General features: G+C 43.9%; 1 protein-coding gene across 2 annotated transcripts in view; it reads right to left on the bottom strand.

The window, feature by feature from the left end:
* DYNC1H1 (dynein cytoplasmic 1 heavy chain 1) overlaps positions 1 to 18,816 on the bottom strand; it is a 69,991-nt gene extending 51,175 nt beyond the window's left edge. For both annotated transcript variants that reach the window (XM_034642964.1, XM_034642965.1), the window contains exons 1-8: positions 18,418 to 18,816; positions 10,359 to 10,446; positions 8,259 to 8,432; positions 7,763 to 8,018; positions 7,234 to 7,420; positions 5,672 to 5,943; positions 5,353 to 5,580; positions 385 to 1,461 (exon numbers count right to left, since the gene is read on the bottom strand). In XM_034642964.1, the coding sequence (XP_034498855.1) occupies positions 385 to 1,461; positions 5,353 to 5,580; positions 5,672 to 5,943; positions 7,234 to 7,420; positions 7,763 to 8,018; positions 8,259 to 8,432; positions 10,359 to 10,446; positions 18,418 to 18,673 (2,538 nt within the window). In that variant the 5' untranslated portion in view covers positions 18,674 to 18,816. The remainder of the gene's footprint in view (positions 1 to 384; positions 1,462 to 5,352; positions 5,581 to 5,671; positions 5,944 to 7,233; positions 7,421 to 7,762; positions 8,019 to 8,258; positions 8,433 to 10,358; positions 10,447 to 18,417) is intronic.
* Positions 18,817 to 21,036: the final 2,220 nt, after the last annotated feature.

The raw sequence follows: 21,036 nt of genomic DNA, 5'->3' as shown, positions 1-21,036 counted from the left end.
GCGCTCGGGTCTGGGAGGGAAGCCTGGGTCTGGGGAGGACTGACAGCAAGGGCCACGGCTGCAGATCTAGAGCCCTGCTGTCCATGCAGCTGTATCAGTAATAAAGCTCTCATTTCACTTGGTCAGACTCCTATGTCCTTCCGGAACCTCTCCATTGGTGTCTAAACTCAGGCTGTTACTTAACGGTCTTGCCAGAACCCCACCACCATCCAACAGCCTAGTACGTAAAAGAGCCTCTTCTCCCCTTCAGCTCACAAGGCCCAACGCTCTACCTGTCAGGAACGCCCCCTATTGGAGAACTACCCCGTTAAATGAGTGAGCTATTACTGTGTTTAGTTCATTCCTGGGACCCTGCAGGGTGGGGGGCAGTAAAGTACAACACACCTTTTCTTGGAAGTTGAACACAGTCTCTGCCAAGCGCTGCACGTACGGGTCGAGTTTGTACGATTCCCACACCAGTGCAATGCCCTCTGCGATCAGAGCTTGCACTTCCTTTTTCAAGCCGGCCACCAAGAGGGAAATGGTGTTCCGCTCCTCCACCTTCTCACAGGTCCGCTCGTAGGTGCGCACACTCTCTATCAGCGAGATGGCAAATGGGTAGAGCTGGTTTGCTTGATGAGCCTTGTTCACAATTGCCAGTGGGACTCGGAAACCAAGCCACTTGAGGTTTCGAACTTCTTTGGAAAGCGTGATGATCTCTGGAAGGAAGTTAACTTTCAGCTTCAGGACGTTTCCGGTTCGGCCCCGGACACGAGTGCTCTCAATGGTGAAGATGCGCCCCGAGACACCGAGGTTGCGCTGCTGCACCTTCCGGGCCCAGTCGTCAAAGATCTCCTGAGTGTTGAGCTTCATGCGGAAGCTGTCCCCGTCCTGCTTCAGCTTCTGGCCCTCCACATGGTTCTCCCAGCCCTTGCCCAGCACGTCCTCCACACGCTTCATGTAGGCGCTCAGCTGGCGGTCTATCTGCTTCGCCCAGATGATGGAGCCCGACACTGGGGGAAGGTCGCGCACATGGCTCATCTTACACGCCTGACTCTGTGGGTACTGGACCTTGAACTTGTCGTGGAGGGACTCAATGTCATCTTTCACGCGCTGGATTAGCTGGGTCTGGTACTCACGGATGGCCCCACGGATGTGAGGCCTAACGAACAGTGCGTTGAACCTGGAGAAAATCCTGAACATCTCGTTAGCGTTCTTGGCTGTGCCAAGCTGATCCCTAAGGCGAGCAGTGATCCGGGTCTCCACCCTGTCGATTCGCTCATCATATCTCTTCATGGCGGCCTCCCAAGCTTCCGTGCCTTCCTTGGAGACGTCTAGCCCGTCCACTTCCTTGACGTTCTCGTATGCAAGGTTGACCTCCTCAATAGCGTTCGCATCCGCAGCATCAAAGAGAACCTCGGCTACTTTCATGTCCTGAGGCTCGGGGACCTCTCCTTGATTCTGCTGTGCAACCGCTGTGACCTGAAAGAGGAGGACTCGTGACAAAAATGTTGATTGCACGAAGGCTGTTGTTCTGTTGGACACCAGGAGCACACACCGCCCAGCACAGTCAGTCCTACCTGCAGGTTTTTAACTTTTAGCCAAACATTTTATAAGCACAACGCAACAAAATTATGAGAAATATGACAGAGTATATTCTAACTCTGCATGTAAAGATCTTCTGACAATGTAGTTTTAGTTCTTGAACTAAAATAATATGTTAAAACCTGGGTTTTGGGTACTTGCCTCTTCAAAGTTTTGTCTACAATTAAAACTGCACTGGGAAGCTCAGTAATTCACAGGAGCACTACATATAAACTCAACATCTGACGTAAAGAATCTTCCTTTTTGACTTTTAAAACTTTAGTTATAATCTATGGGTAAATACCACAGCAGAGGGACAGATAAAGGCTACACTAACAGGGAGGGATTCCCCTGCTCAGGTCCTTGAAGCTCCCAGAGAGCAGAGCATTTACCTCAAGAAGTGTTGGACTTCCACACACATCTCCTGCCCACACTCCCGCAGAATTTTAAAGCTGGGTGGGGCCTTCACCTGGGTCCACAGATGTCTTGGAGGAAATTCAGATGGTCTGGGAACTTGTTTGGTGGAGATCATCATCATTATTTTCATTAACCCCTAACTAAAATTTAGCATTTCCTCCAACTATGAATGCACACAACAGTCACAAATAATTGTTTGAGATTCCATAGCTTTGTCACCAAAAAATACTTCATCACATTACATTTGTACAGATCTTTTTTTTTTTTTTTAAAGATTTATTTTAGAGAGACAGAGTGCAAGCACAAGTGAATACACGAGTTGGGGGCAGGGTAGAGGGATAGGGAGACAAGCAGACTCCCACTGAGTGGGGAGCCCCGAGGCAGGTCCCAGGATCCTGAGATCATGACCTGAATTGGAATCAAGAGTGGGACGCTTAACCCATCTAGCCATCCAGGCGCCTCACATCTGAACTTATCTTACGATCCTGCTTACGCTCATTGCTACTTCAAAATTATGGTATTAACATGGCCCATCACTAGATCTTGCTAGTTTATGCGTTCATGGAGAAGCACACAGATTACTAGATCACAATCCAGATAATTATTTCTTTGTAAAATTTGTTTCTTTTATTTTATGCATTTAAAAACATTCTGAGTACTCCTGGTGCTGGTAGTATGAGGGCAAAACCTGAACAAAATTATTAAAAATAGCTTTTTCAGGACAACGGAAAACAAGCAAAGGCAACCAACAACCTCAGATGTTTTCTCATGACAAAATGCTACCAAATCATCTAAAACAAAAACAAAACAAAACAAAACAAAAACAGGGGCGCCTGGGTGGCTCAGTCAGTTAAGTGTCTTGATTTCGGCTCAGGTCATGATATCAGGGTTGTGAGACTGAGCCCTGCGCTGGCCTCCATGCTGGCTGTGTAGGCCTGCTTAAGATCCTCTCTCTCCCTCTTCCTCTGTCCCCCAACCTACCCTCCTCTTCCTCTCTTAAAAAAAAAAAAAAAGGTGCTACCAAATCAGGTAAGTAACAGTTAGTTGTTGGCTTTCTTGCCAACAACTAACAGGCAGTAAAAACCTGCAGCTTTGCTGGTGGGAGCAGAACAGCAGTAAGTTTAAAGGGGAGATTCTGAAAATGGGAGAGCCCAAGAAGGGCCGAGGTAATGAACTATACACACACACTGGAGACCTTGGGGAGCCCTGCAGGAATGAAAAGTCTGGGCAGATTTACAACTTACTGTCAAATGAGAATTTCATATCCAGTGAAACTATCATTCCAATATTAAAGTGAAATATTTTTCCTGGTAAACACAAAATGGGGGCATGTGTTGCTGGCAGGCCTATGGAATAAAAAATACTACCAGAATTCCTTTAACTACAGGGAAGAGACACACCAGACAGTAAGTCAGATCCAAAGGAAAGAATAAAGAGAACTGGGCAACGTTAACACGTGGACAAACATTAAGGGATTATGTATATTCTTCTTTCTTCTCCTAATTTTTCTAAAATGAATGTGAGTGTTTAAAACAAAACTCACAACACGGCATTGCTGGGCTTACAGCATGTAAAGCTGTAATACACGTGACAAGGGGGTAGGGGAGCTATAGTGGTGGGAGGGTCCCACAGTTTACCGGAAGTCAGTACCGAGCACACCATGATAAATAAAAGATGCACACTGTAAGCCCTAGAGAATCGCTAGGAAAGAAAACTCAGAGGCATACAGCTACGGGTCTACAGAGGAATTAAAATGAGATGGCCAAGATAACACGAGAGGAGGCAGCAGAGAACTAGAGGAGCAACAAGTGCGACAAGCAGGAAACAAACCACGAATGACAGCTCTGAATCCAACCATCTCAATAGTTAGATTCAATGGGAATAAACACTCCAATAAAACCATTCTGAGAACGTATGCATGCACATGCTTATCATAAATTTTACTGATATAAAGGACACGTACTGCATGATTTACAAATAAAAAGAAAATACAAAATGATCTTTTAAAAAAACAGCATATGAGAAGAGGTACATGGGAAAAAGGGGTTAAGAAACCTGAGGCTAGAAGGAATCAGAACTAGAATCAGATCTCTCACAGATAAAATAGAGGGCTAACATTTAAAGCCAGCACACCATGCCTGCCTGCACACATCGATCAGTGAGCACGGAGCAAAAAGATGCTGAGGACTCACTATTAACAATTTACTACAAATAGCAGGCCCTCCTACACAGTGAACGAAGCTTCCTGGATGGCATGATTTCTAGACTGGAACCTCCCCCCCAACATTTTACTACAAAAATTTTTAAACTACAGGACAGCAAAAGAATTACAGACTGAACACCCAAATGTCCCCACGCAGAGTCGATGCCGCTGTCCATATACAGTTGATCCTTGAACAATACGGGTTTGAACTACACATTCACTTACACACACACATTCACTTACACACAGGTTTTTTTTTGGATCTAGTACAGTAAACGTATTTTCTTTTCGTTATGACCTTCTTGATAACATTTTTTCCCCTCTAACTTACTTCACTGTAAAAATACAGTGTCTAACATATGTAACATACAAAGTAAGTTAACTCTTTATGTTATCAGTAAGGCTTCTGGTCAACGGTAGGCTATTTTTTTTTTTAAGATTTTATTTGTTTATTTGAGAGAGAGAGAGCACGAGAGCAGGGTGAGGGGCAGAGGGAGAAATTTTGTTGTGTTTTGTTTTTAAGATTTTATTTTTAAGTAATCTCTACACCTAAGGTGGGGCTTAGACTTACAACCCCAAGATCAAGAGCTGCATGCTCCAGGTGCCCCAGTAGTTAGGTTTTTAGAGAGTCAAAAGTCTCATATAGATTGCCAACTACGCAGGAAGCTGGCACCAGTAACCCCCATGTTGTTCAAGCGTCAACTGTGTATTAGTCCACCTTATATTTCTGGGCTGCAGTTTTTAAAGGAAAAAAAATCATTGGTAAAGGAAAAGACAGGCGAATTAAGAAGAAAAAAAAAGCAGGTACAAAGAAAAGGAATCATTTAATTCTTTTAATAAATCTCAGACATATGCAATTATAAATGAGAAATCTGGGAAAAAGGTTAAAAAACATGTCCAAGTCACACAGCTCGTTAAACAGTGGAATTAGGATTTAAAACCCAGGGAGTCTGGCTCTAGGGTTCAAGCATTTTTGGGGGAGGGATGAATGGATGGAGAAGATTTGTACTGAAAATACAGAATCACTATATTGTAGAGAGAACAGTGAAAGGATGCAAATAGAATTCAAGAGGCATTTGGTGCAGAACAGAGGAAGTAGTTCATTCTAAGAAAAAGAAAGCAGGTTATAAAAACAACTCATGTACGTATTTTTAAAATGTGATGCATACCTGTGGCCTCAGGACCCTGACAATGACAGCTCTCAGCTGTTCGTGCTGACGTCGAAATTTTCTCATCTGGTCGAGGCGGGCCTGGAGCTTCCTGTGAGCAGGATTGATTCGCCACACCATCTTCAGGTTTTCTTCCCTTTTTCTTTTGACAATGTCTCTCAGTAACACCTGAAGCTTCTCATATTCATCATCCCAAGTCTGAAAGACTTCAAAGCATGCGACCATCACCTAGGATATAATTTACGAAAGGCAGCTTATTATTACAGCATGTTTTCATCTCTGTGCCCTCAGGTTGGTTTTCTGATGTATTAAAACATACTTTTTCAAATTCTTCATAAGCAACGTGCATCAATTTTCTCGTGCCCAATACTTTGAGTAACTGAGAACTCAAGTCTCTTGAAATTGCCTCCACCAAACGCAGTGCCCTCTGAATGGGATACTTTGTGTTTCGGATCTTTCTCAAATGGGTGAAAATTGCAACAAGTGCCTGCCGTATTTTGTCCAGCTCAGTGGCAGACAGCAAATCATTCAGAGGGAAATCTTTCATCAGAGGATTGTAGTCATTCACAGTTTCCAAAGCCTGTTTTAGACCTAGATTAACAAAGAAACGGTTAATGGTGTTCATTGAAGTAATACAGGTATAATATAACATTATATGCCAACCATACCTTCATTAGGGAAAAGGAATACAATGAAGAGGACACTGCTTATAGCCTAACCCTGGGCAAGTAAACTGAAATACAGCCTCACAACGGAACCTTCCGCTGTTGCGAAGAGTGAGTGACACAGAAACTAAGGTATTTGAAAAAAAGGAACATGTTATTAACAGGATGATCCTGTTAATTAACGGATGGTCTCACCGCTTTTTAAAGGATATCAGTCAACTCACGCCATACTCTAAAGGCTGTGGGTGGCGGCCCCATGAAGTTCATTCCTTTCTGTACCATCTAAACGTTCTACGAATAACACTAAGTTTAGAAAAACTACAAAGTTATCATCCTTAGGAACACTAAAAATTTAAATGGTACACCCGTGGCTCATGTGAGCTGAATGTGTTATGGACACAGAAGCCCAGAAGCACCTGGGTCTAGTCTACTTTCTGACTCCTCCAGCAGAAGATTAAGAAAAAAAAAAGTATTAGGAAAGAAATAAGTTTCAGAGGTATTTAAAAACAAAATTTCAAGGCATACCTTTCAGCACTAGTGAATGCCCAGGTAACACGTGCAATGTGATCCATGTAACTGCAAGATTGCCACCTGGAGCTTCCTCTAACATTTATAACATGGGCAGCATGCCTTTTTTGGAGGGCTAGAACATGACCAGTATTGCAGCCCCGATTCCTTGCTCTAACATTCTCTGGTGGGCAGAGCTGTAGAGAAATGCCTAACCATGTCCGGTCAATTCAAACCTTTGAGTGCCCACATGTGCTAATACAACATCACTCACACTGCTGTGCATACAGAAAACCAAATCTATCTTGACCACTTTCAGAACAGGAAGGAAGGCAGAGAATGGGGAAAAAGGGCAGGTAAAAGAGGAAGAGAAAGCACTGTCCAGCTCTCCTTCCACAGTCCTGTGGGCAAGTAACTTCTGCTTAATGTCAACCGTCTTCCTGCCTGGATTGTCAAAAGCACACTTGACTTTATGCTAAAAAAGTACGGTCTACTCAAGGAACCAAGTAACTGAGAAACAGGAGGGAAACTCCCAGGACTCTACTCAGGCCTAGAAACTGGCTTATATTCTCAAAACTCCGGAAGGAGAAGGAACATATGTAGGAAAATCATTGGATGGTCCATCTGCTGACTTTCACTGAAATTATCCATAAAAGCTCAAAAGCCAGATCCACAACTTACTGATCATATTATTGGTTCCAGTTTTTACCTGTATCAGTGTCAAAACTGACAGTGGCATGGAAACGCTTGCCGTGTTTCAAGATATCCAGAGTAAGGAGAACTTCTGGGCTCTCTCGTTTCTCCTGTATGCGGTACAACGCACGTTCCAAGTTTAACCAGAAACTAATTTCCTGCAAGGCTGTTCCTGAGGCAGGGTCTCGATCAAGTTTGGTCACCTTTAAGGATAAATAACATTCAAGAGTATTCACTATTTAAATAAAGGTAGGAAAGTATCATTAACTAAACACATGCATTACAACATAATTTTTATATTTCAAGTAGATTTCCTTCCTTGTCCATTTTAAGTGGTTTAATAAATGAAAGCAAAGGTATAAGACAGCTGTGATCAACACTCTCTCAGGGTTAATATTTAAACAACTGCATGCTGTCCCAGGACCATGGAAAGCACTGCTAACGTCATCGGACACTTCACCTCATTGACAAAAACTCAAACCAGTTTCTCAGAGACATTAAAGAACAAAGTACTTTATACAACACACTCAATACCATGCTCTTACTTTTTGAATTTCTCGAATCCAGCGGTTAACTCCTGATTGTAACTGATTGAGAAAAGTTGGGTCTTCAACCTTATCTCCAAAGTCTGTAACTTTTGGCTTTTCTCCACGTTCGTAACACTGTTTCGCAACATTTGTAATAATGGGGTGAATTGGCAGGCTGATCTCTGGAATTTCAATATTCTGCTGCAAGTGAAGAAGCCCCATTTCAAGTTCTGCGATCTTTTTTTCAACGGAAGGAGCCATTTTATCACCATCCCTAAAAAGGTTAACAAACACTTCAAAACTTTAGTGAGCTGTTGGATCTCCAAAAGATCCTATTATTTGAGGTCTGCCAAACATTAATAATATACATCTTATTGATGGCAACAGATTTATATCCTCTTGGTTTACTAGCTTTACCCTCCCGATTCCCAAATTCCACATTATCTTTCATGGTGTCTTGTGAACACTAAGTGAAATAGGACATTCAAACCAACAAAGGAAAAATGGTTTTTACCTGTCTGCCTTGCCAGACTCCCTGATATAGGACTTAAAAAAAGGAGCCACCGCATTGCTAATGAAAGAATGCAAGGTTTCATACGGTGAGTCTTCACTGAGCGTGAGGACTCGGAGCTGAGAAGATACTGGTTTGTCTGCATCAATTACTGGAGTACGTTTAATGAATGCCAAGCTAAAAGAAAGCAAAAGAAGAAATTAGAACAAAGAGCCTCATTCCTAATCAGTTTTAGTAACTGTCGCCCTTGGTGTGTTGCACACAAATTAAAAATTCATCTGAATGGCATACAAAGAACATGTTAAAGAGTTGCTTTTCTAACAGGGAAACACACTGCTTATCTTCCTTTACTCATGTGAGAACTGAATTAGGTTAAGGTTTTGGTATGTGACCACGAAACCAGGCAAATGGTTAATCTGTCTAATATATGGGTTGAGTTAATAATCTTGGCCTCACTCAAACGAACCTCCCTGGTAACTCCAAGTTACAAACCATGATATACTTAAATCTGATCTTATGCTAATTTGTACCATTCCTTTATGGCACTAAGTCACACATCAGCTTTAACAAACAATAGTCACCCACAGGTTAATGTGGCAAGAGGGCACTCCAGGCCCCCATAGCCTGGCCTAAATCAACTCTTCCAGTTTTATCTCCTGCTATGTACCCTCTTCCCCACCCAAGACACAACTTAAAATAAATGTCCGATTCTCTAAACGTGATGTGCCACTGTGTTTTTGCTTAAGAAATCTACATTCATCTGCTGAAATTCCAAGTAATCTTCAAAACCCAGTTCCCGCATAACCTCTTCCACGGGACTTCCCCTAACCAGAATCACCTTCTTCAATCTCCATGTTTCGTACTATTCTGCACCCCTAAGATTCTGCCAAGTAGTACAGTTCGGTGTGTATCTGCCAAGCTTTCTCCCCAAAGACCACAAGCTTCTGGGGAACCAGGTTTTATTTCTCTGCATACCTACTGCCATATCTTACACATAACACGTGCTCAAAGATAGTTAAAATAGTTCAAAAAAATTAGTATTTGAATTTTCTGTTCCCAGGCCAGTACTTTACACATAATACTTTATGTTATTCTAAAAAGTCACTGAAGCCTCCTGATGTGACACACAGAGAAGGAAAAAGTCATAATAGCATCCCTGCCAAAAATGCATAAATAAATCTAATCACCACTGGCCTGTACTTCTCAAAAATGTCAATGTCATGACAGATACAGAATTAGATTCTGGATCAAGGGAGAATTACTGTAAGGGACATTACTGAGACAATCTGAATGTGCACACAGTACATCAAGAGTAGTATTGCACCAGTATTTCCCGAATTTAAAAACTGTAACAAGGCTATGAATAGAAGTGTCCCTGTTCTTAGGAAATACACTGAAGTATTTAGGGATAAAGGGGCAGGTTGCCTATAACTCTCAAATGGTTCAAGAAAAAAGCAATGATGCAAACGTGGCTATGTTAACAACAGCTTCTGATAGCAACTATATAGAATTCATGTAACTCTTTTGAAGGCTTGAAATTATGCAAAATAAGAACTTTTCAAAAGCCAATGCTGTATAAATTAAACACTTACATATTTAAATTTGGATATGTCTACTGGAGTGTAAACTGACACCGCTTTTCTGGAAGGTGGGAAAAATCTGGTAACATGCATTAAAGACTTTAACGGCACATTGCATCTGAACCAGTAACGCTTTCTTTAGGGATTTACACTAAAAAGAATGAGACCTCTACCTAAGAATCTTTACTAGGTTTTTACTAGTTATTTACAATAAAGAAAATCCAGATATAATCTGAGAATTATTATTATACATGTTAAGTACATTTTGGCTCAAACCTAAAATGGATGCCATGACACAGCAATTAAAATAAAAATATTAGAATTTATATTGACTTGGAAATCCTCTGAATTTCAATACATTAAATCAAAGGTGATTCAACTAATCTATTTTAAATTCAATACATGAATTTAAACAGCAGAAATCTTGAATGTTTTCTTGATGTGTTTGTCTGAGTCAATTAAGATCTACATTCAATTCTCACAAATTTATAATCCGAAACAACAGTATATTCACACTACTTACCTATTGGACTTAACTCCATAATGAATGTCTATGTTGATATTATAGGAAATGAATTCTTTTTCCTCTTCTCCTTCGTCGCCAACATCCTCTACAAATTGTAGTAAATATGATACCAAATTCATGTCAATATCATCTGCTCACCATACCCCCAACCTGACATTTAAACCCCCACATGACTTGGCTCTACCTATTATTCCCTTCCTACCCATTTTTTCCCCGACTCCTGGCCCGGGCACTTTGCTGTGTCATCTGGGCAAGGTAGTTAACTTCTCTGCACCTCTATTTCTTTTTCTGTAAGTCGGGAGGCACTGGCCTGCCTGGGGTGTTGGAAGCACTAGATCAGGGTCTGGCCCCATGCAGTGCGAGGTGGTGTTCCCTACACCGATGCTCACCACCCCCTCCAGGCAGTCTCCCTTGTACTCCCAACACAGAAGGCGCTTCCCACTTCCCTCTCTGGGTATTCTGCTCAGGTGTTCACTCAACGCTATGGACTGGCATTTTACTCAGTACTTTAGGTCTATCACACATCTAACGCTCACAACAACATGGGGGTTGGCATGACTATTTTTACCCATGTTTTCCTAGTAAGAAATGTAAGTAAATTGCCCCCAAACACATGTCTGGAAAGGGACAAAGTGAGAATTCAGAAGTCTGTGATTCCAAACCCAGGGTCCTCCCCAGCACACGGCCCACCCCAGCCCTCGTTAAGCGCCCCAGACAAGTGCAAACACCCATCAAGAAAATCCTTATCAACAAACATCCCCAGGGTCACCAAGAGGCATTCACCTAGCCTTCCCCTCTGCTCTCACACCACTTTTCTGGGCCTGCTCTGGGGTCGATTTATGACTGCATCTTCCTCTGAAGGTGCGCTCCTGCAGGGCGGGGACCATGGTGGATTCCACACAGCAAACACCATGCACGGTAGTCATTTTAAAAAGCTTACTGGAATGCAACAGTAAGCTAGCTCAAGATTCAAGTGAACAAAATTTCTTTCTTTCTTTTTTTAAAGTAGGCTCCAGAATAAGCATGGAGCCTAATGCAGGGCTTGAACTCATGACCCTCAGATCAAGACCTGGGCTGAGAGCAATAGTCAGATGCTTTACCGACTGAGCCACCCAAATGCCCCTGGAACAAAACTTCTAAATAATTAAAAAAAAAAAACACAATTGAAAATTTTAAAATTTGTAAGAATGGGAAATAATCCAAACTTCTAGATCTAGTGCTAATCCACTGGATGCATAGATGCCCCAGCTGAACTATCTCTGCAATGATACGTTGTTATGGAATATCTGTACCGGCAAAAACTTCTACTCAAGGACTATCATGGTGTATGTGTGGCTCGCTTGCACTTTAAAGTCATGACATAAGAGCAAAAGTGATTACTTAGTGAAGTAATCCTGGGAAAGTCATTTTTCTTCCTCTGGGTTTCAAATTCATGAAATGGAAAATGGGTGGAATAGGTGACAGAGATTCAGAGCACACCTACAATAAACACTGAGTAATGTACAGAAGTGTTGACTCACCATATACCTGAAACTAATATAAAACTGTATATTAACTATATTAGAATTATAATTTAAAAAAAAAGTAAATACAATGTGCAGCAGAGGAGGGGGTGGTATATTAAATGAGGCGGTCTATAAAGTTTCTTTATGCACCAACAACTATGAAAATCTGGGTATACAGGGTCTGAGGAAAAGCTATTTATTTCCTTAGCTTTAAGACGAGACAAAAAGTTTACACTAAAAAAAATATCAGTATATCTGTCAAGATAATAACTCTTCCAAAATATCGTTTTTAGTATAATTTTAGGAAGTGAAAGGAGGTGGCCAAGTATCCTAGTATGCCAGGTACTTTCCAGCTGTTTTTAAAAAAATGACTAACTTAGGGGCATCTGGGTGGCTCAGTTGTTAAGTGTCTGCTCAGGTCATGATCCCAGGGTCCTGGAATCGAGCCCCTCATCAGGCTCCCTGCTCCCACTCCCCCTGCTTGTGTTCCCTCTCTTGCTGCCTCTCTCTCTGTCAAATAAATAAATAAAATCTTAAAAAAAAAAAAAACTAAACTAACTAAAAAAATAAACCACTAAACAAATCAATCAGGTTTTCTAACTACCAAAATGTGGATATACCACAAGACAGATCACACTGCCTGAAAGCAACCACACATATGACTGCAATCTCTAAAATGCAAGCACATGGACAGAGCATAAAGAAACACTCCCAAACTAAAACAGTTGTCAGGGTGGTAGGATTATAAAATATTTTCTCCCTCAATTTTCCAAAATCTGTTCTATGAATTTTATAAAATACATGCCATCAAAATAGCATCCAAACAGTATCCAGAAAAGTAACATTTTATAATCATGAAAGGAAACCACTAATATAACTAAAAGCATGGTATGTTAACTTTGAATCATTTCTTCCTCCGAGATAAAATTCACCATCTATATAAATAATATCACACAGAAAACATGCCAACTGGAGGCAGCATCTAGCCACACTGCCTGCACTTTCTAATGCAAACAGGGTTAAAGGAACCGGGCATCAGGCCATGAGATGAGTCACGGCTCTGCTCTGTCTCAGCACTGCTGGGAACGCCCAGCTCCCAGCTCCGCACCAGGAATACTGCAATGCAGAACACTGCCTGAGCTCGGGAAGGCACACCCAAAGACACAATCCTCAGACACGGATATCCAATAGGTATCCTCTATGGCTTTGTTAAAACCCTCATTTCTTCTGATGGTAATAATCTATGGAAGTCACAGAATACATTTTACATTAGTTTTTTAATGCTTGTTCTCCATAAAAAGAGATCAAATGAAGTCTGAGTATGTCTGATTTTTAGTAGAAAGAACCTGTCATTGTTTTATAAACTGCCAAATAATTTAACCTTTTTGCCTCCCTATAAATTATTACATCTTCCAAATAACAGTGTAACATTCTACTTCTGCAGAAACATTTTTTTTAACTGTTCAGAGGAGGAAAGACACTTGATAGCTAATTCTTAATAACAAAGAAGCTATTAATCGTGCTATATTTAGAAGCTTATAGCTAACACAACCTTGGGTATTTTATCAGCCAATACCGCTTTCAGTAAAGTTTGAATCCGTTTCCTACTGCTGCTAACTTTACTGGTTAATACATAATGGCCAAATAGTGTACTGCCTGTTAATACATTCCCAGAATCAAAGTACCAGTACAGAAAGTGTGGAGCCACCTCATCAGGTCCTTCGCTGAGAGCCACATGGATACAAATTTAGTGACCTGTGGACATTTCTTTGGTTAACTTCTGAGAGTCACCTGAATTTCTAGAGATGTTCAACAAAATGTCACTTAGCATGAATCTGTGTATATTTCTACTGAAAGACCTGTTTAATGTATTTCAAACTCACAGTGATTTGCATCATTACACTGTGAATTAGGTGAGCATTACGTCTCACTTAGTGAAATATAAAAAAGATGTGCATTCAATCACCTTAAGACTCGGACTTCTCCCCTAGAGAGACCGAGTGTGTTTTCACAAAGTGTGGTGAACGCACAAGGGAAGAGGGGCACCGCGACTGGTAAAGGAGGCTGCCCAGCTCCCTGTGTCCTTGGTTATTCCCTCACCCCCCTCCCTCCTGCTTTCTCCCAGCCTCAGGGCAAGTGTCTTCTCCATCCAGCAAAGGTAGCCAGGTGTTCTCTTTGGTCCACACAAACTACCAAATTCCTTGTTACACGTTCCTGGTTCTCCTTATCTTTCATCCTCTTTTCCTCTTAAAATCCAAAACATACTAACACCACATTATTTTGGTTGATCACTATCATAGGTGTTCTCCCCTTTTTCTCTCACGTTTGTTTTAGTTTCCCCCTTTCCTGCATCGGTGCTTTATCCTGTCACCTGGACACCCATCACCCCTTCGTCCTCCTTCTGAGGGGCTGTGACTTCTTTGCCACAACCACTCCCTGCTCTGGCATGAGGCTCAGGGCTTGGTGAGAAAGTCTGAGTTTCTCTTCAACCTGAAGACTTCCATTTGTAACACCGTTAAGCAATGGGAAGGGAGGATTAAAGCCCACATAATACGCTACAATGCTGGCAAACAATTTCCCTTCACCTTTACTTTTTTTTTTTTTAAAGATTTTGTTTATTTATTTGACAGAGAGAGAGGCAGCAAGAGAGGGAACACAAGCAGGGGGAGTGGGAGAGGGAGAAGCAGGCTCCCAGCAGAGGAGCCTGACGTGGGGCTCGATCCCAGAAAGCCAGGATCATGCCCTGAGCCGAAGGCAGAGGCTTAACGACTGAGCCACCCAGGCGACTGAGCCACCCAGGCGTCTCTCCACCTTTACTTTTTAAAAAGAAGTGATGATGGTTTCCCCTTTGCTGCCCATAAATGTCATTTGTTATGCTACACTGCATATTCAAACCTAGCGAGCTGCAGACTGGTTTGTCCTATGAAGGGTGCAGGGCCCTGCCTCCCATGTGACAGCACAGGACAGAAGGAACCCAGGCTGAAGGACTCCTGGCCTAGGGCTTCAAGGTAGTGTGGGGTTACAGAAAAGTCTTCCTGTGACTTTATTAACCATTCTGGGGACAAAGCAAAGGCCAGAAATACATACTTTTTAGTCATCATTTCTTCATCCTTTAGGGAAATTAAGTCCTCAGAAAATTTTTTTTTTTAATCCACAAAAGCACTCCCCATTAAACCTTCCACACCGCTGTATCTCTAAGTTGAGGACTGTAAAAAGTTCTAGCTTTCTTTCGCATTCTAGTCCCTAGCCATCTCTGCACTAATGAAGAGGAGATAAAACCCTTAAATTATGTATTTGAGGAAAAGCTAGAATCCTGAGCTTAGGGTAAGTACTGACTAAAGGCAGGCATTATTTTCAGTCTTACAGACAAAGTACCAAGGCTAAGATACCCAAACATGAACAAAAACAAAACCCCACAGCACATGATCCCAGGCTGGTCACTAACAAACTGGAGCCCTCCTGGGACCTTCAGTTTCACCAGCTGCAAGATGGAGTACCTCTTACCTGCTCCCACCTTTACCACCCAACCAAAAACGCACTTCAGGTAAAAACTGGTACAGAACGTCAATTAAAATTGTAAAATGCCTATTAAGTAATGAGCACCTATCTGCTTGTAATTTTAGAAGAACACTACGAAGAAAACAATTTTCTATAGGCCAGGAATTACAAGGAAGAGACTTCTCTTTTTCAAATCAGAGGAGCTATAATTTAACATTCCCCTTCCCACCAACTCTCCATTCCTTTAGTATCAAAATAAACCGTTAAATTCGCAATCTTTATCCTACACTTTAAGGAATACTGTACTTTAACAGAAAAGTTTACAGTTAGCTGGGGTGGTTAAAAATATATATATCTTCATGTGAAAATGCTTCTATATTCAATTGCAAGTGTTTGGAAAATTCTTTCCATAAAAAGGGGGGGGGGATAAAATAAAAGCAATTTCCTCTGTTCACTAAATTATGACTTCATTCTTGACAGTCTTTACTCAGTTTAAACAATTTAGAATTGTTTTCCACATTACAAAGCAAGCCTACCTTTTCACTGTAACCAGCTACTGGATGCTCACATTTGATCAAATGTGCCAAAGCCAACGCCGGCTCAAAACTCACCCGGAAGAAAGCCCTCCTATCAAGTGACCTGGGTCTGTACTTACGTCTAAATTATGCTAGTTTAGTCAGGATGCTAATAAGACTGATGGGACCATACAGTCTTTCTTTAAAAATTTTAAGTGAAAAACAACTTACAGGCAGTTTGAAATACTAGAAATACTTTTTTATTTTTATAAATAAAGAAATGAGGCAGGATTTCAATTTTAGACACTCTCATTCCTTAGTCAACATTCAAAAGTGCAAGTCATTATGGAGCCAAGACGTGGATGCCTGGACATTTGCTTTACTGAAATAAGAAAATGTGCCATCTAGAAAACAGATGATTCGCACTAAAAACCACACTACAGAAACAGGGCTTATCCCCAGTAATTTTAGCAAAGTTCAGTTCTAATGTTTGAGAAAAGTAAATTACTGATGAGAAGTCTAGAAGCAAAAACAAAACTTTAAATTTTTTTCCATAAAAAGAAATGAGACCCATGGTAGAAATAACTGATTTTAATACATAAACTGTGCAATGAAAATATAATCAAGAATATGATCAAGGATTAGCCAAGATCAAACTACTCAAATACAGTAACCTAACACAAATTAAGGTATTTTTTAATAAAATAATGCATATTCATTGAAAAATAACCAGAAAGGCAGATTCTAAAATGCTGACACTGTTTATATCTGTGTCAAAGGATTCCAGGTGATTTTTTTTCTTTATCTATGCTTTAAATGTTCTATCACATACATCAAATACATACTCTTTCTGAAAAAGTAGGTGGGTTAAAAAAATTTTAACATTAGTGGTTTCCATGCTGGAAAACATAACCCCAAACATAACAGAAAACCCTAAGCAACATTAATAGTCTCAATATGTCTGAATGGCTCATTTGCTTTGAACATTCCATGTGAGTCTAAGAAAAATATTCTTTCTCACACACTGACCTTCTCACCCTCTCACAGAAACAGAGGCTACAATGAAGCATCTCCTGAAATAGGTTTTGAAAGAAACAAGCTATCAGAAAGAAACTTAAGTGTGTGGTGGGGGGGAGAATGAAGAGACAGTATAAATCCCGTTACTGGCACCCATACAGCTTTTCTGACATTGTAAGAAGCTCCATGGCAAACATTTTCAGACAATGCCAATCCCTTAGTTCCAAGGTTAAAATTTACTGGACATCACCCCTCAGTTCCCAGATGGACAGTGCCACACCCATTCTGTGCTGTCGAATATGCTCACCATCAACTACCAAGCGGTCCTACAGAGTCCAGAAACTCTCCATGAAGACAAGTTCAAGTCTCAAGATGAATCTAGCCTTGCTTTGGAGAGGTCACTATTTGAGAAGACGGCTGGAATATGCAAACCTTTTGCCCCCTCTCCCCAAGTAGGTGCCTAACCCAAGTTTCTCTCTCTTTCTAAAAAACTCTGTAAACTAGGAAGGCCTGGGTGGTTCAGTTGGTTAAGCGTCTGCCTTAGGCTCAGGTCATGATTCCAGTATCCTGGAATCAGTTCCACATTGGGCTCCCTGCTCAGCGGGGAGTCTGCTTCTCCCTCTGCCTGCTGCTCCCCCTGCTTGTGCACACGCTCTCTCTCTGACAAACAAAATCTTTAAAAAATAATAAATAAATAAATAAATAAATCTGTAAACTAGATTCAAATATCACAGGGTCACCATTAGGATTGTCTAAGTGTCACACAAATATAGGGGTATGATTAGTGAAACCCAGCAGTGCACCGGACACTGAGATGCTAAGTCTAGCCCAAGCAGCAGGATTAGCTGGTGACTGGTCGAGTCACTTCACCTGAGTTTGCTCGCGAGTGAAATAGGGAAATACACCCAGACAGCATGGACGCTGTGAAGACCAAGAGGCAGACCTGGGAGCGCACATCCACCTACAACAGGATGCTCTGCTCGCGGCCCGGTCCGGCCCTGTCATTCCCCAGGCCTCAGCATCTGGGTCCGCACAGGGCAGGGCCAGGACGTCAGCCGGCCAGGGCTCCCCCCCAGCTCCGACCCCTGAACCCAGGCTCCGCATGGCTCCGCGGGTCTGCCCCTGACACATCCCTGCGGAGGCCGCCTTGGCCTGGCCACAAATCGAAACCGAAAAGCTCATGTGACACTGGAGGCCGGGATGCGGCCTCCGCCCGCGCTCAGCCCCGGAGACGCTGTCTCCACCCAACTCGGCCATCTTGAGGCCCGAGCAGACAAAGCGATCCCATTGTTTTGGGTGACGGCAAGACAGGGGCACCCGCTCTTCGTTCCCCGCGACCCAGAAGGGGGCACCCCCGGGGCTCCCGCCTGACAGGGGGTGTGGCGCGGGCCTCTCCGGGCGGCCGCGGGGACCCATCCCGCAGGGCGCCTGCAGCCGAGAGACCGCTCCGGCCCCCCGACCCCCCCGGCTCCCCAGCTCCGCCACCCCGGCCGCCCAGAGCTCCAACGCCCGGCCCCGCACCTTTGAGCGTGGAGCGCTCCACCAGGACCGTGTGCACCTGGGGGTCCGACAGGAACTTGCGCATCTGCTCCAGGGCGCTCTTCTCCTCCAGCGCCGCCTCGAGCGCGGCCGGCGCCTCGCCGCCATCCTCCAGCAGCAGCGGCACCAGCTTGCGCAGGTGCTTCTGCAGCACCGACACGTCGGCCACGTTCTGTACGGCCGACACCTCCAGGCCGGCCGAGCCGTCCTCGCCGCCACCGCCGCCCGGCTCCGACATGGCGCCGCGCTCGGGACCCCCAGGGAGCGCTGGGCAGGCGGCCGCGGCTCCGCACGAGAGCGAGAGCCGAGCGGACGAACGAGAGAAACGGTCGACTGAAACCCACCGTCCGCTAACCACGGCCGACTGAAGGGAGCGGGCNGCCCCGCCCGCGACCCGCCGCCCGCCGCCCGCCGCCTCAGCCACTAGCGCTCGCTCGCCGTCCCGGCGTCACGACGCTGTGCATGCGCGCGTGCGGGCCCCCGGCGACGCCGCCGCGCGGCCTTCTGGGACCTGTAGTCCCAGCTCTGGGAGGGCCCCACGTTTCCCCGCAGCGCAAACCCTAAAGATGGGAACTTGACTGGGCTTGCGGGCGGTGCGGCCCGGTAGGGGACTACAGCTGTCTTGTTCGCTGCTGTGGCCGAACAGCACATGAATGAATGAATGAATGAATTGTGTTAGTGACGAGAGCTAACGTTTTTTTGGAGCAGTTAGCGTGTGACCGACATTGCTCTAAGTAAGCATTTAACCTGTATTCTCGCGTTGAACGAATGAATGACTAGTGTGTCGAGTGCTAAAATATAGTCGTGACATATGTGTTATAAGATATACCTGTTAAGAGTGAGAACATTTTTCAGAGGAGCAGGACATGAGGGGCGCGCCACATTGCTAGTCTGGAAGGAGGGGAGGTTGGGAAGGGGACATTCCCGCAGAGGAACTAGCCTTTACAAGGACAGAAGGGCCTGAAGGTTGCTGCGGCTGGAGCTCTGACTGCAGAGGCGGTGTCAGGTAAAGCCAGGAAATGACACCCACCTAAACGGTGGGCTACAGCCAAGCTGTTGTGGGTGCTGGCTGCTGCTGACGAAATAATTCCCCCTGGAATGATGGGATGACCAAGTGGGAGACCTAGGTGAGAGCATCTATCTAGAGCAGTAATGCTCTGCTAGCAGCAGGGGCTGGTACTGTCATTCCACGGGCTTCTGCATCTGGGGACGCACAAGGCAGGGGCTGAGATGTCTGCCAGCCAAACCTCCCCCCAGCTCCCATGCACCTGGATCTCCTCCCTTACCCTGAGATGACATAAGGGCGAGAGTCCACGCTGCCCACATTCTTGGTTTAGAGATGACAGTTTCTTTTAAGGAGCATTAATTGGCCTTTGAAAATTCAAACTCATAACTTGCTTCTTAAATTGGGTGGAGGAATGGAAGCCAAAGGCGTTATTTTTATATCAAAGTGCACAGTCACAGAGCTCAGTCCTGATTGGTAGGATGATAATGGGATGATTTGATTTCCCCAAATCATCTTTGGAAAACTGGGAAACATACAATATGCTTATCCTTGCTCAATTACCCAGTGCCAAGCCCCAGGGGCTGCTGGAACATGGAAACTAATCAGATGATTCTTGTCTTTAAGGAGCTCATGGAAAAGGAGACAGATTAATACCCCACCCTCCTGCCCTCCATTAGTCCACCCTTGTGTGATATGCCCAAACAGATCTAAATAACCTTCCCAGAAAAAAATAAAGCAACTGCAATGAGTTTGTGCTGCGATCATAATGGTAATGAATACTAATAACGCCACCAACAGCTACCACTGAATGCTCACTCAGTGCTAAGTACTCTGCTGAGCACCCCCCACCTCCGTCACGTCCTTTGGTATAGGAACAGAGATGAAGAGGGAAATCTTTTAGGTGCAAGTTAGTGAACTCTGAATTGACCGTGCACCACCTGAGACCCAGAAACCCAGCAGCGACCTGGCAGATGGAGAGAGGCTGCTTGCAGGGTGCACCGTGAGTCAGCACCGTTCAGGAGCCCCCAGGAGATGCAGCCGCTTGGCATCCAAGAGACTCTGCAACCTGGCCCTGAGCCAAGGCAGCGGAGCAGCAGGCTTTGGTTTTGCAGCTCTGTATGACAGGCTCAAAATTAAAAGTTGTTAAAAAATCGAAAAAATCTGAATCATCTACAAGGATTCATACACTGACCCAAAGTGGTTGCATTTGTCTTGTAAAAACGTTTGTTGTGTTTAGCACATAAGGATGGTCCATGTTGATTGCTCACTGTACCCAAGTGCTAAGCACTCTAAATTCCTTATCCCCTGGCTGGCTAGACTTCCCCGGGGCTGCAAGGGAAGATCTCTTGTGAGATGTCCCTTTTACGTCCTAGTGTAGGACTCTGCCCCTCCCCCCCATCGTCCTCCAAGCTGCCCCTGGGTGGGGGTGGGGGGCTCTCCACCCAAGCCAGGCCTCTCCCACGCTAGCTCCGTTAGGTATCTCGGCTTTCCTGTGTGCACAGTAGAACCGGCTTCAATTGGCGGTGGGCAGCAGGGAGGGGGGCTGCGTGTTGGAAAGAGAATTCGTTCCAAGTTGATGGGGGATGATAGTGGCT

Source organism: Ailuropoda melanoleuca, chromosome 14, assembly GCF_002007445.2.
Source record: "Ailuropoda melanoleuca isolate Jingjing chromosome 14, ASM200744v2, whole genome shotgun sequence".
Taxonomy (NCBI): domain Eukaryota; kingdom Metazoa; phylum Chordata; class Mammalia; order Carnivora; family Ursidae; genus Ailuropoda; species Ailuropoda melanoleuca.
Note: the sequence above shows the minus strand (reverse complement) of the source record. Positions and strands in the feature narration are given on the sequence as shown.